Source organism: Rhinatrema bivittatum, chromosome 8 (assembly GCF_901001135.1).
Source record: "Rhinatrema bivittatum chromosome 8, aRhiBiv1.1, whole genome shotgun sequence".
Taxonomy (NCBI): Eukaryota; Metazoa; Chordata; class Amphibia; order Gymnophiona; family Rhinatrematidae; genus Rhinatrema; species Rhinatrema bivittatum.
In genome coordinates this window covers 275,584,464-275,600,138 of record NC_042622.1, presented here as the reverse complement: position 1 = coordinate 275,600,138, position 15,675 = coordinate 275,584,464, and the positions used below count along the sequence as shown (strand labels likewise).

General features: G+C 46.3%; 1 protein-coding gene across 3 annotated transcripts in view; it reads right to left on the bottom strand.

Annotated features, from left to right (window-relative positions):
• Nucleotides 1-9,423: 9,423 nt before the first annotated feature.
• The window catches only part of LOC115096411 (junctional sarcoplasmic reticulum protein 1-like), a 124,813-nt gene continuing 118,561 nt past the window's right edge, over nt 9,424-15,675 (bottom strand). For all 3 annotated transcript variants that reach the window (XM_029610976.1, XM_029610975.1, XM_029610974.1), the window contains one exon: nt 9,424-11,623. In XM_029610976.1, coding sequence (XP_029466836.1) covers nt 10,964-11,623 — 660 coding nt within the window. In that variant the 3' untranslated portion in view covers nt 9,424-10,963. The remainder of the gene's footprint in view (nt 11,624-15,675) is intronic.

The window sequence follows — 15,675 nt, the reverse complement described above, 5'->3', positions numbered from 1 at the left end:
CACACCTAGGCGCCTAACTAGGCATCCAAGACTTAGGAGTTCCAAAGAAAAGCGCCCAAAAAAAGCACACAGTATAACTTGTGTGCACAGGAAAGCATTGGCGCACAACCTGGACACACAGCTAGACACACAGGCCGAAACTACAATCCTGTAGAGAGCACCTTAGAAAGTGCTCAAAATGCCTTTGCGGCCTATCATGCAGCATGCAGTGTAAAAGCCTTGGAGCGGGACCTGGCCTAAGGAGGCTGCTCAACCCGCCAGGCTGCCCATATCCCTCGGCCTCCCACGGAGCGGGATGAACTTTGGAACGTGAGCTGAACACTGGGACTAGGGGAAGGAGGAAGCTCCATGCAACAAAAGTCTCCTAAATCTCTGAATATTACAGTTTTTTGTTTTTTTTAACTTACCGGATCTCAGCCTTACCTGGCTGAGTACAGAGACAGTACCTGGCAACGGGGGGAGAAGGCATGTACAGTCACTGCAACGTTCAGCTTCCTGCACCCGCTGCCTTTTAGCTGCTTAAACAGCTAAGTCCATGCTGGCTGACAACCAGCCAGACCAAGGCACTCATCTGAAGGATCATGGAAATCACCTCGGGAATTCTTAACTATGGGAGGGACCATTTGGTATCACCGCAGGAGAGCGGGTGAATTTATTTCATTAATTCTCATTTCTCAAAATGAAGCAATCCCCAGTAGGGAGCTACATGTCCATCATCTGCTGCAGATGGAGAAGACTGGCAGGCTGATGTCACTGCAGGGGTATGTGTACTATGATGTCAGTTTGCTCTTTCTCCATTTGCTGGTAGAGATGCATAACCCATTTGTTCAAGATTCATCTGACTGGACACTAAGAAACAGGTAATTGCTTCGGTGCGCATATCTATTAAAATCCCCCCCCCCCAATTATGTGATAGAGGCAGCATTTGCATACACGTCAATATAAATATAAAGTCGTGAGTTCATGTTTGTGCTTATAGCCGATTTTATAACAGGTGCAGATATATGGTTATAAAATCACCATGTCCATGTACGAGTCGGCAAACACGTGTACATGTGCGAGGGTCTTAAAATTCACCTTTAAGAGTTTAGTTCAGCTGTAGACATTGTTTAATAATACCATTTTGGAAGCTAAGGCCAGATGTATTTGTAACCCACCCCAAACATGAAGGGTGCAGATACCAAGTTCTTTTAAATAAATAAATATAAACAAAATGTATTCCATCCCTTAAAAAAGGCAGCAGGAAGGCCAATGATTACCAGCATAGTTAAAAGGTGAAGTGAAAGAAGTTATTTTGGCCAAAAGATCTTTCAAAAAATGGAAAGAGGATCCAACCGAAGAAAATAACAAAAAGCATAAGCACTGGCAAGTTAGATGCAAAACATTGATAAGGTGGCAAAAAGAGAATCTGAAAAGTGGCACTTAGGGACAATAAGATCACAGCAGAAAAACTAAATTAATTCTTTGCTTCAGAGTTTACTGAGGAGGATGTTGGAGAGGTAGCTGTGCCAGAAACAGGAGAGACTGAATATGCTTCCCCCCTTTCAGGAAATGCTAAAACTCTGGATGCACCACATGTGACAAACTTTGCAATTTACCTCTGTAGCCACCTGTACCTTGAGAGAATTGAGCACCAGCCTTCTTTACAAACCTTCCTGTAACGTGGTTAAGACCAGCCACTGATGTCTTCCATGGCAAAATAGCCCACTTTATGAAGAATCAAAAATTCTCCATACCCTCACATAAGCTAGTGAGCTGAGTAGATTGTGGGCCTATAAAAGTGTGGAAACCACCGTCAGGATAACTTTTCATTTCTAGAAGCTACTTTTTAGTGACCAGGCCGTAAAACAAAATTGTGCTGGATCCTCACATATTACCGTGTCCTGTACCAGAAAACCCTTGTTCTGAGGAAATATGAGAGGTTCTTCCTCCTTGATTCTCATGAGGTCCACATACTAAGGCTAATACAGTACCACCAGAATCACCAGATTCCAAATTGCAGCTATTTTCTTCAGCACTCACCCCCACCAGAGACTATGACGTAAAAACATATATTAGGCCGTGAGGCAGCCAAGACTGTATTAATGCATCCAGACACTCAGAACCTTCCTATATTCTGTGATTGAAAAATTTGGTCATTTTAGTATTTCACCTCATTGTCATCAGGTCCATAATGGGTCTTCTCCACCTGGACAGATTTAAGGCAAAGGCCTCTATCAAATTTCCCACTCCTGGCTCTAGTATGTGATGATTCAAGAAGTCCACTTGGACATTCTCCACCCCTTGCTATGTGGGCTGCTGTCAGCACCTCTAATTGCTGCTCTTCCCAGAGAATGAGATGACTCACTTCTTCAGCCACCTGACAATTCTTGGTTCCACCCTGGTGATTCACATATACCACCCCTATTGTGCTGTCTGAAAGAAGGCCTGTCTTTGCACAAGATGAACAAATTCCTGATAATATTTTCTTATAGCCTTTGTTGCCAAATGATTGATGGTCCAAAGTACTCCATGACTCTTGTGCCACCTGATCCCAACAGTAAGCTCCTCAACAAAAAAGACTGGCATTGGTCTCTCTCCAGCTTCTAAGTTCTTCATATCCAGTCACTAGCACAGACTGCCCCTTTTCTGTACTTACAGTGGGAGTCTTGTGGAATATATCTGGAACTGAGGCAATCACTAAGATAGAAGAGACTTCTGCAAGGACCACATATGCATCCTTGCTCAGGTCACCAAATCCAGTGCCACTGCCATGGAGCCCAACACCTGCAGGTAATCCCATAACCTGGGGCTTGGGTCAGCCATAAGGTCATGCACTTGCCCCTGGACCTTGAAAATACTTTCCACTGTCATACAGAATATGACCATTCATTGTGTTGAAGTGGGTCCCCAGATGCTCCAAAGTCTGAGTGGGTTTCAGCTTGCTCTTTGTGAACACCCCTCAGCCCAGTTGTATTACTCTGTTCATGGAGGACGAACTCTCCTACCACCTCTTTGCCTAGATTAGCCAATTGTCCAGGAAAGGATAAACTAGCAAGGCTGACCATTACTTCTGAGAAAGTTCTAGGAGCTGTGGCTAGCCCAAACAGCAGTGCTCTGAACTGGAAGTGACCTCCAGGAACCGTAAAGTGCAGGAATCTCTTATCATTCTTGCTGATGGAGATGTGCAGATAAGTTTCCCATAAATCCAGTGAAGTTAAAAACTCTCTGTCTCAACATCAGCATGACCGACCTTTGAATTTCCATCAGAATCTAAGCATTCTCAGCATGCGGTTGATTTGCTTCAAATCCAGAAAATCAGAAGTTACTTTCCCTCTTGGGAACCACAAACTAAATTGATTACCTCTTCTGTCCCTGTTCCAACTTCAGAACTAGAACCATTGCTCCCAGCCAATAAAGATGATCCAGATTCGCCTGAATAACCTCTCTTTAGAGGAGGAAAGAAAATAATGTGTCTGAAATAGGGTGGGAAAATTCCAAGTCGTAACGGTCTCTGACAATATCCAGGACCCAGTGGTTGAGTGCCTACCACAGCTCCTTCTTCTCTGCTTCGCTTGTCCCCATGAAAGAACTGCGACCTATAAAATGGCTGGTTGTGCTGTGACAATGAAGCTCTCCCAGGATGATATCACTTCAACTACTTGAAGTGAGTCCTAGCTGGAGAAGCATGGAAGGAACCTATAGCAGGCAACTTGGACTCTCCCAAGTCCTTGAACAACTTTTCCAAGTCCTTTCTAAAAAGGAGCTTGCCCCTAAATTGAAATTTAGCAAGACATGTCTTTGAGGCTGAGCATTCACCATTGTAGCCATTTTGCTTTGCAAAACTTGGACCAGATTATAAATAGCATTTGCCAAGAATGCTGTGCACACTAAACGATGCGTGACTTCCTCTAGGATTGTACCACTAGTTGATATAACCTGTGTTGGCACTGAATTGAATCCCAAAATTTGAAGTTGTAAGATGAAATTAAAATATTCTTTTTATTATCATATGAGTAAAATTACTATTGTATTTTAAATAGTTTGTGGTGACTAAATCTTTTCTTTTGAAAAAATCTTTTTATGTTGGAAGATAAGACCTCAGCACCGGCATAGAATCTGGTAATGAACAGAAACTAGTTAACCGGTCGGTACAATCACTGGTCTATTGTCTTCCTTTTGGTTTTTTCCCTTTTTTTTTATAAAACTAAAGTACTGAAACGTGCATTAAAACTGTTTGTTGAATGCACTACAACTTCAAAATATTAGACTTGAACTTCAAACCACGAAGATTCTGAGTTATCAAATTTGAAGTTAAACTGTAGCAGTTTTATACTGTGCCGCCCGACTGAGTGCTCGCAAAGTTCCTTTTAATTTTCTTATACTCCCACATAGAGAGTTACTATCCCGACATGAGTGTACTTATCTTAGCAAAGGAAAATTAGTTTCTTATCTGATAATTTTCGTTCCTGTAGTACCACGTATAAGTCCAAACACCTGGGTTGTGACTCCGCACCAGCAGATGGAGACAGAGCAAGACCCGTCGGGCTCCCCTACATATAGTAAGGCGCCACCCACAGCCCCTCAGTCTTACGTAATGTCAAAGCCAAATTGAACAACCAGACTATCTAACTAAACCGCCCTAAACAGGGCCGATTCAACAAACCCCCAGCTGGAACAGAACTCCCAGAACCAGAGGAAAACAATGACAACCAATTTGAACAATTGAATCCACCGAGCGGACTCTCCGTTACTTCAGAACAAACAGTACAGACAACATAGACTACTTGGGTGGGCTCCTGGACTGATCCGTGGTACTACAGGAACGAAAATTATCAGGTAAGAAACTAATTTTCCTTTCCCTGTACGAACCTGGATCAGTCCAGACACCTGGGATGTACCAGAGCCAAATTACCGAGGGTGGGAACCAGAGAGTCCCGCTCGGAGTACTCTCTCTCCAAAACCTCCCGATTCTGCGGCCTGCACATCCAGCCTATAATGTCTAGTAAAAGTGTGCAACGACTTCCAAGTCGCTGCCCTGCAAATTTCCTGAGGCGACACTTGAGAGGATTCCGCCCACGAGGCGGCGTGTGATCGCGTCGAGTGAGCCCGAAGACCCACGGGAACAGGTTTCCCTTTCAGATTATACACCGAAGCAATGGCCTCCTTGAGCCAATGCGCAATCGTGGTCCGGGAAGCTGCACCACCCCTCTTTGGGCCAGAACATAAAACAAAGAGGTGGTCTGAAACCCGGAAAGGGTTCGTAACCTCCAGGTAACGGAGGAGAACCCTGTGGAGATCGAGTTTCCGTATATCTTTCGCCCCAGTGTCCGATCGCTCCCCTTCCAGAAAAGCGGGAAGCTCAACCGACTGGTTCAAATGAAACGCCGACACCACCTTCGGTAGAAAGGAAGGAACCGTCCTTAAAGATACACCTGAATCCGAGATCCGTAAGAACAGCTCCCTACATGACAGAGCCTGCAACTCCGAAACTCGTCTCGCCGACGCGATTGCAAAGAGAAAGACCGCCTTCAGAGTAAGATCCTTTAGCGTCACCCGCTTTATCGGCTCAAACGGCGACGAGCACAAAGCGGAAAGTACCCAATTGAGATTCCAGGACGGACAAGGATGACGCAACGGAGGACGTAAATGCTTAACCCCCCAAAGAAAACGCGCTACATCCGGGTGAAGTGCCAGGTACACCCCTTACACCTTTCCCCTGAGACAACCGAGTGCCGCTACCTGGACCCGAAGGGTACTACAAGAGAGACCTTTCGAGAGACCCGCCTGAAGAAAAGCGAGGACATCGGATATGGACGCTGACATAGGATCCCCCTTACGATCCCTACACCAGTCCTCAAACAGTGCCCAGACCCGAACGTAGGCTAAGGACGTAGACTTGGATCAAACACGGCAATACTTATTGATCTGAAAGAGGGGACAACAACTTAGGTGATCAAATTTGCAGATGACACAAAATTATTCTGAACTGTTAAATCACACGCGTATTGTGAGAAATTGCAGGAGGACCTTACAAGACTGGGAAACTAGGCATCCCTGCCCCTTCTTGGAACAAACGCATCAATAGTTACTGATGTGCATTAACCTGATGCAGGCTGCAGGCTCCACACATCCTGGTGCTGACATTGCTCTCCTTCCCCCTCTTTATGAAATGAGGACTTGTGGACTCTTGGACCAAGGTGGGAAAGGCACCCCCCAGGAAATCAGGGCCCAGTTCCCACCGTCGGCAGGCGGACACAGACAAGAGACAGTCAGAATCAGAAAACAGTTTGAAGGGAGGTCCAGTGGAGCAAAGGTTGAGGTCTGGAGATGTTCTGAAGTGTGGTCAGGCAGGTAAAAGTCAGGCTTGGAGAAGGCAATGTAGTCAGGCAGGTGGAGGTCAGGCTACTGAAACAGCGAAGAAGCTGGGAAGTTACCAAGACAGATCCTGCCGGTCGGAGTTCACTTTAAATAGGACCTAGAAGGAATGACGTCGAGAAGGGGGGCTGGCAGCTGTCTTGTTGTGGGCCCTTTAAAAAAAAAAAGAGGTGCATGCGCGCGCGCACCTGGGAAGCTGGGCTTCGGAAGATGGATGTGGTGGCTTCTCCTGCCGCATCCCACAGCACGCCAGTGGCGGGCTAGGCCGCGAAGAGGAAGGCAGCGCCAAAGCTGTCTCCCCAGCCCTGCAGCAAGTCTGACAATCATCTCGGACAGGTCAGAGAGTAGGTGAGGTAGGCCGGTTGCGACCTCTGCGGCCAGCCGCCGAAACACTCTTCACCTATACTCACCACCCTCAAAGGGACTCCAGATCAGCCAGATCCAGGCTCTAAACCTGCTACAGCTACCACTACTTCAGTTATTCACTTTTTTTTTTTTTAACTTTATTCCAAAGCTGCACTTACAAGGCACTCAGCAGCCAGAGGAGGAAGGAGTAAAAAAGAGTAGCAGAAGAGAGAAGGGGAGAAATAAAGGCAAATCAAACGTATGGTCCAGTGGATACTGCCTCTAGCTTCTTCTCTTGCCTGGAATGTTGTGTCGGAGGTGGACCCTTAGGCTGAGGTGGGGTTGACGCAACACATAGGTAGGGACTTATGGGTCCCACCGTCGGCAGGTGGAGTGGGCAGAAGATAGAGGTCGCTGTAGCTTCACCTATTACAACCCTCATTCCCCGCGGGTTGAGCCTTTGGGTGCCGGGGCCCGCAGGACTTAGGTGGGCCTTGAGGTTGGTTTGAGAAGAAAGGTGGTTCAGCCCAGAAATAGCAGTCGATAGGTGGCGTAGTCCTACCCTGGACTGGGTTCGGTACAGGAACTCAGGCGCCAATGGAACAGAGAGTAACTGGAGGCGCTCAAGCAAAGAAAGATCGGAGCATGGTAAGTCCACATCCAGGGAATAGGCTAGAGGAGGCATCACTGACAGGCTTGGATCAGAGCCAGTGGCAAGCAATGAAGAATTCTGGACACAGAGAAGTCTATAGCGTAGTCAATCAAGGCAATGGTCAGGGCACGAAGAAGGCAGGCGTAGTCAATCAAGGCAATGCAGGGCACGAAGAAGGCAGGCGTAGTCAATCAAGGCAATGGTCAGAGCACGGAGAAGGCAGGCGTAGTCAATCAAGGCAATGGTCAGGGCACAGAGAAGGCAGGCGTAGTCAATCAAGGCAATGGTCAGGGCACGGAGAAGGCAGGCGTAGTCAAGCGTAGCAGAGGTCCAGGACTGAAGATACGCTAAAGAGTAGTCAGGCGTAGCAGAGGTCTGGGGCTGGAGATAGGCTGAAGTGTAGTCGGGCGTAGCAGAGTCGAAATCCAGAAAGTCAGTCCAACACATAGATAGGGCAGAAACGAAGAGGACAGGAACCGGGAACCACGGGAGTTGGGAACACGAAGTAGAGAGGATTCTCTATCAGCGAGGAGTACAAGGAGACCTGTTGCAAAGGCAACACTATGGAGCAAGGCCTGAGCTTATATACACGGAGGAGTCTGACGTCAACATCTGGAGCCGCAGCCAGATTCCTGCCGAGGGCCCTTTAAAAGGATTAGCGATGCGCGCGCGCCTAGGGAGGGGCACGTCGCTGATGGGTGGCGTCTCTCTGCGGGCCATGAGGAGAGGTCCGACGAGCAAGGGCTTCTTGGCTAGCAACACTGGGGACCATGGCAGAGCCGGAGGCACCGGAGGTGACCCGAGGTCGGAGCTGGCGGCCCATGGTTGCCAGTGAAGAGGAACCAGGAGCTGGAGTCTGTGAAAGAAGGTGAGAGGGCCGCGGGTCTGTTGCGGGCGGCACACGTAACATGGAAGCCCTAATGTGAGCCAGCTCTATTATGGGAAGTCCACACCCAGATCTGTTGCTTAGAAGTTTTCTTCACCAGGCCAAATCCAGACTCCAGAAGGTAAAGTTGGATTACTTACCTGTTAATTTTCTTTTCTTAAATCCTGTCAGACCAGGCCAGACACACGGGTTTTCCTCTACCAGCAGATAGAGAATGAAAGCTTTGCTGGAAGCAGCCTACTTAAGTAATTGTGCCATCTGCAACCTTTCAGAATTTCCTTCCCAAAGCAACTTCCCCCTGCGAGTAGCGGAAAGCCCGAATAGTATAACAAACTATGGTGAAACTTTAAACAGTTGAACACCTTGACCAGCTAGGGTCTCAAAATCATAATCTCTCCAACAAAACCAATATGCTCTGCAATCCTTTTGACACAAATACGCAGGCCACATGATCAAAAACAGGTGGGATACTGGATTGGTCTGGTAGGACTCAAGGGAAAAAAAATTAGTAGGTAAGTAACCTAAATGTTACCTTCCTTATTGTCCTTTCTAGACCTGTCCAAATGTATGGGATGTACCCAAGTCACCTCTAAACTGGGAGGGATCCTGAAAGTTCTGCTCTCAAGACACTTGCCCCAAAGGAAGCCATGTCTGAACCTACAAATCCAGACTATCACACCCAGAAACCAAAGGCAATGAATATCAAGACGTGGCTTACAAAATTCCTGAGACAAAAAAAACGGGCAATTCCTCTACGATACAGTATATGCTTTCTGGGAAAAATACTGGCTTTGTAAATGAGCCCCAACGTTTGTACCTGAGGCAACAGAGGGTGAAGTGATTTGCGCAAGGTCATAAGAAGAATCAGTGGGAGAAGCAGGCTTTCCTGGTTCTCAGCCTGCTGTCTCAACTGTTTTATATAATCTCAGCTCTTTCTGTGCCTTCATCCACCTGAGAAGTGAGAAGAGTTCTTCCTGCTGCCCTGATCTGAATTCCTGACCGCTAGTTACATTCTCCCTATAGTCTTGCCGTGTGTAGGGTCTTTAGGTCTGGCTTGTGCCTTGCCACTCAGTAATACCGGAGGCAGTTAGCTCATTTTTCTCTTTCATATCCACTACCTGCATGCACACAGCTCAGTAGTAAGCAGGAAGGTCCTTGTCGCAAGAGCAGCTGCAGGTGGCTCTTTTTTTTTTTTTTTTTTTTTTTTAATAACAGAGCAATGAAGCAGAGTTGTATTGAACTGTATGGCACTGGAGTGCCCCTGATTCTTTGCCTGAGCCCCATGCAACACCACAAGAAGCCCCCTTGCACTGAGCTGCACTGGCTTTCTGGATTTTGTTAACAGAATTGGTAGAAAAGACAAAAAATAACTATAATAAAGTATGGTGCTATATAAATTATCTTATCTCCAAATGTCACCCTTCACTGTATTAATATTTTATTATATTTCCTCTGCACCAAATCATTTATAAATAAATAAAAGTGTCAGGGTAGATGATTACATGCACCTACAGCGAGAATATCATATGCTAGTGATATAATGCCCCATTTATAACTAATATTTTTAACGTGTTTTTTTTTTAATATCACCCTTTTTTTGAAACTATATGATTTATAGCACCTGTTTTGGATCTATATGAAATTTGGGTGTTTTTTTCCTGCTTTTCTGCATTTTAATTTAATATTTTTTTATTTTTAGCCTGCTTTTTTAAAATGATGTTCATGGTGGCTTTCAGCATTATTAAAATTGAGGATCAATCTGAGTGGTATAGCTAGGGAAAAGGAAATAAAGTGACTTACCCAAGGTCACAAGGAGTGTCAGTGGGGGATGTGGGATTTGAACGCTGGTTTTTCTGGTTCTCAGCTCACTGATCCAATCACTAGGCCACTCCTCCTCCTACATGTATGTGAGCCAGAAACTCCAGAGAGTCCCTTTTTCCTTCTAAGCTCCATTGCTTCCTATCCCACATATAGGAGGCTATGCCACTTACTGCCTTTTCTTTATAACATTCTGCTGGTTATCCATTCAATTGTTATTAAAATGCAAACAAGGCAAGTTAAAACCTCCATTTTAATGTGGTACTGTGGCTGCAGCTGCAGTGGGAAGGGCATCTTCCAGTGTGCTAGGACATACTGGTTGAGCTCAGTAGATCTGTAAGGAAGGGGACAGACTAGCTCCTGTGCTGACTTAGTCTTGATCTTATCACTGAAGTCCTGCTCTCCACCTTATGTAAAACAGGCAAGCCAGGACTGGATCAGCCTGTCCTGAAAGAGAAAGCATGGAGCAGGCTGCTAACAGTTTGTGCCCACAGCATTGAGCTCCATTCTCTTGTCTAAACAGAATGTGCTGAGATGAGACTTTAAAAACGACATGGAGAAGAAGGACTAGGAGGCAGTATGGTTTACACATAGAGAAACATTAAAATATTGCACTTGTTATCACTTCTAGAAATACAATGGCTGTTTCACTGACTGCTGTAGTGCTATTAAAACCAAGGGAGGAAGACATTCGCTGAACTAGTGGTTTCCAAACTCTGCCCTTGGGAGCCTCAAGCAGGTTCAATTCTCATAATGAACTAACTTATTTCTTTAGGCAAAATGTGTACAAATGTATCTCCTGGATATTCATGTCCTCCGTGTTCATTGTGGCTATCCTGCATATCAGATTTGGCTGAGGATCAAGGCGAGTAAGCTTGGGATCCACTTTGCTGTCCACCTGCTCTTTAGTCGTGCCTTTTGCTCTCCCTGTGCTTGTGTTTGGCATAGAAGCCTTCCTTCTTGTCCTTGCGGGGGAAGAACTTGTCTTGTATGAATGGCTTGCCATCCTGCTCTCGCTGCCTGGCGTCCCTGTGCTCTTTCTGGGCCCTGTAGTCATGGCTGCTGTTCTCCCGGGCCTTGTGCAGTCTTCCATGCTCATATCGGAAATCACTCTCATGTTTGCCCGGGGGGGGTTTCGGATAAGAGGGTTTACCCTCTCCTCTGGCCTTGAAGAATGGCTGCCCTTTCACTTCTCTGGAGTAGTGCTTGGCCTTCTCTTCCCCGTGCATTTTTGGGGAATGCTTGTCCTCTTCTTTTAGAATTTTCTCCTTGGACGACTTCCAGATTTTACTGCTTTTCACTTCTTCATATTTGTCCTGGGAATGCAAGTCCCTCTTCGAAGCTCTTTCCAGCTCTGGTTTCTCTAGCTTGTGGATTTGCTTTAGCATGGCAGGAGTCTGTTTCTCCTCCTCCGTTCTCTTTACAGAGGATGTGAGCTCTTCCCCTGTCTCTTTCAAGACTGTGCTCGCCGCTGTAGTCTCTGGAATTTCTTCAGCTTCAGTGTCGGCTTCATCTGGTTCCTCTTCTGACGGCCTGAACCAGCTCTCAAAAAACCAAGGCTCTGGCTGTAATGGAAGGGAATAAGAGAGCCTGAGAATGGCCTAACCATGCAATAATTCATCTATTACAATCACACTCCTTCCCAGTGGTTTCTTGCAGCAGCTCAGGGCTACATTCTGTGGCCAGAGTTAGAAAATGTGGTGGCATATTTGTATATTATTCATATAAAGTCAAATTAGCATTAAGTCATTTTCCAAACTGTCTTATGTCTGAGTAATTTAATGGGTTCTTTTTTTAGTTTTAGGTGATGAGGGAAAAGGGATCTTAGTGATCAGTGCAGGGAAGAGAAAGGGATGGATGAAGAAAGGGAGAAGAGGATCTGGAAAGGAAAGTCAGAGAGGGCAGATAGGATTGGAAATGGGGACAGGATAGGGAGGATCCAGAACTGAGCAGAGGAGGAAGAAGGGATCAAGAATAAGGGGGAAGAAGAGAAACAGGACTCCCGCTCTCACTCTCCTGCCCCAAATGATGCTGATGACCTCTCTCTCACACTCAACTCTAGTACTATTCCCCTCTTAATTGCCTCCATCTCTTTTCCCAGTAATACCCCACTTGTTCCCTATCTTCTCTCCTCTTCCTACTCCCACTTGCCTGTTCTCTCCTCTCTTTTCCTGCCCATCTTCTCCCTCTCCCTGCTGATCTTCTGACCCTCCCAATTTTCACCATCTTCTTTCATCCTTCTCTACCCTGTCAGTTCCCTATCTCCCTAGGCTGATCAATAGGAGGAAGAGAACAGCAGTTGCCGCGGCCCCATTCTTCTCCTCTGCCTCCCACAACAAACTAGGAGTTTGATCAATGTGGAATATTGTAGTGCTGTGTGGTTCAACTCAGCTGGCACTGCTGCTCCCCTCTTCCTAGAGCCACTTGCCTCCTTCCTCTCTGCCAACCCTGGATCCACTGCTGCAATTCCACAAGGAATCTCAATTCCATGTAAGGGTCAAACTTTGCAGCCCTTGCCATGATATCATGAGAGACTGGGGGCCCTGATTACAATAATAACATGAACATTAATGGTAACTTTGTGCTGAGTATGTGAAGAACATGCAGGACCAGTCGGATGAGGCCCTCCCTTGGGTGATTTTAATTTTAATGTGCTTTTTTTCTTTTTGTCTGCCTACATCTCACAGGTATGCACTTGTCTTTGAAAAGCATTTCTTTGTATCACTCCCTCTCTGAGGCTGGGCCTCCCTACCTCTGATAGGGATAGCATCTTCCCTTTCCTCTCCCTGTTGCAAGCTGTCCTGCAGTGAACAAGCCCTGGACTAGTTCCTGTATAAAGCACTTAGGTATCCTGTCTTGACCATGCACTTCACTATTAGACTGCCCACAGCCACACTCCTGCATGATAAATAGAGGTAGTGCTCATCCTTTATGCTGCTGCCCCCCAGTGGAGAGAATGGGCATGAATCTGAATACAAGGCAGAAAGGAGCAGGCCCTGCCACAGACTGCAACACCAAAAAGCCAGAAAAAAAACTACAAACTGTTTTTTTTTGTTCTAATACAGCTCTGCTTCCCAAAGAGAAATAAGACCTTTCTACTGAACACCCTCCCAACCTAATAAATCTAGAGTAAATGGTGACTTGGCTGAACCCAAGCAAGGATCACGAAAATACATGTGAAGAATGAATACAACATGGATAACTGAAGAACAGAATTGTCATAGTCCCATGAAGCTGTCAAACTGTTACATGTGAAGCATGACTACAGCACGGACACCTGAAAATCAGATCTTCATCAGCACCCCACACAGGTGGAACACAGACGTAAAGCATGAATACAGCACAGACAGCTGGAGAGTGAATCTTCATTAGAACCCCATGCAGGAAGTATGCTGAATACACTCCTAACCCTCAAGGCCCGCAAACAGGTCAGGTTTTCAGGATATCCCTAATGAATATGCATGAAACAAGTCTACATGCACATTTGCATCGTATGCAAATTTATCTGATGTATATTCATTCATTAGGGACATCCTGAAAAACTGACCTGTTTGTACCCTTTGAAGGCTGGCAGTAAATACTTTTGGAATACAGCATAGGCAGCTGAAGAGCAGGCTTGGGAAGGAGCATTTTTTAAATGACAGGGAAAGGGAGGGAACAAAAAAGTCACACCTTTCATTCCAAAAACAAAAGAAAGCAGAGTTGCTTACCTGTAACAGGTGTTCTCACAGGATAGCAGGATGTTAGTCCTCACATATGGGTGACATCACAGGATGGAGCCCAATCATGGAATACTTAAAGTTTCTAGAACTTTGACTGGCACTACTGGGCATGACTAGCTATGCACTGACCCTGCAACCAGCAGGGGTCTCCCTTCAGTCTCGTCTTATAGTAAAAGTATGTGCGAAAAATAAAATAAGAAAACATAATGAACCCAACTCCGCGGGGTGATGGGCGGGTTTCATGAGGACTAACATCCTGCTGTCCTGTGAGAACACCTGTTACAGGTAAGCAACTCTGCTTTCCTATGGGTGAGTACCGAGCTAAGGATGCCTGAGCAAAAGCACCAAATGCACCCAAAGATGTGCAACAGGCACAACAACAGGGGTGGAAATTTGGTTGAAGGGCATCCTGAAACCATGAACGGTTCCGGTGGAAAGATGTTGGGAAGTTAAACTGAAAACAAGTGCGTAGAACAGACTGGCCAACAATGGAATCCTGTGTGCCAGCCTTATCCAAGCAATAATGGGCTGCGAAGGTATGGAGAGAACTCCAGGTAGCAGCCTTACAAATATCAGCAAGCAGCAAAGAACGGAGGTGCACTACTGATGTCGCCATGGCCCTGATAGAGTGTGCTTTCACACGGTCTTGTAGCGGAATGCTGTTTGCTAGTAGCAAAAAGAAATGCATTCCGCCAACCAAGAGGAGAGGGTCTGCTTTCCAACAGGTTTTCCCAATTTGTTGGTATCAAAAGAAACAAACAATTGAGTGGATTTCCTGTGGGCCAACGTGCAGTCCAGATAGAAAGCTAGAGCACGTTTGCAGTCCAAGGAATGCAAAGCCTGTTCTCCTGGCGTGGCCAGTGAGGGGCTATCAGAATCATGACACCCTTGTCCTTCCATGACTTCATGAGAGTCTTCGATAATAGTGGAAGTGGAGGGTATGCATAGAGGAGACCGCTGGCCCACGAGAGGAGAAAACATTTCTCGGTTGCGAATGGTGGCTGCGAGTCAGAGAGCAGAAGTTTGTTCTTTGCGATTGTGGACTAATGCAAATAAGTCTATGTGAGGATAGCCCCAACGTTGGAATATTGTGTCCACTACCGTGCGGTTGAGAGACCACTTGTGCGGAAGAAACGTGCGACTCAACTTGTCCGCCAACACATTGTCCACGCCCGGCAAGTAGGTGGCTGTGAGGCACATTGAGTGGGAAAGGACCCACGCCCATATCTGTGCAGCTTCCTGACACAGGAGGTAGGAGCCTGTTCCCCCTTGCTTGTTGATGTACCACATTGCCACCTGATTGTCGGTTTGAATCAGGAAGGCCTTGTTTGAAAGGCAATCCTGAAAAGTCCTGAGGGCATATCTAATTGCCTGAAGCTCCAGGAAATTTAACTGGTGTTTGGCTTCCTCTGGAGACCAGGTTCCCTGAGTCTGTAGGTCACCTATATGAGCACTCCACCCTAGGTTGGAGGCGTCTGTTGTCAAGGTAATTTGAGGTTCCATAGCCTGAAATGGAAGGCCTTGAAGTAAATTGGAGTGTTGCATCCACCAGGCCAGCGATAGTCGGAGCTGTGTGGTAGCTTGAACAATGCTGGACATTAGTTGACAAGCTTGAATCCACTGGTATTTTAAGGTCCATTGCATAACTCTCATTGCTAGGTAGGCCATCGGAGTGACATGCACCATGGAAGCCATGTGGCCCAACAGTATGAGGAAGTGACGAGCAGTTGAGGATACTTGAGTCTGTAAATGATGTGCCAGAGGGACTAGGGTGAAAGCCCGATCCTGAGGGAGGAAGGCTTTCGCCTGTATTGAGTTTAGGTCGGCCCCTGTAAAGGAAAGGGTTTGGGATGTAACTATCTTAGATTTGGGATAGTTGATTAGAAACCCTAGGG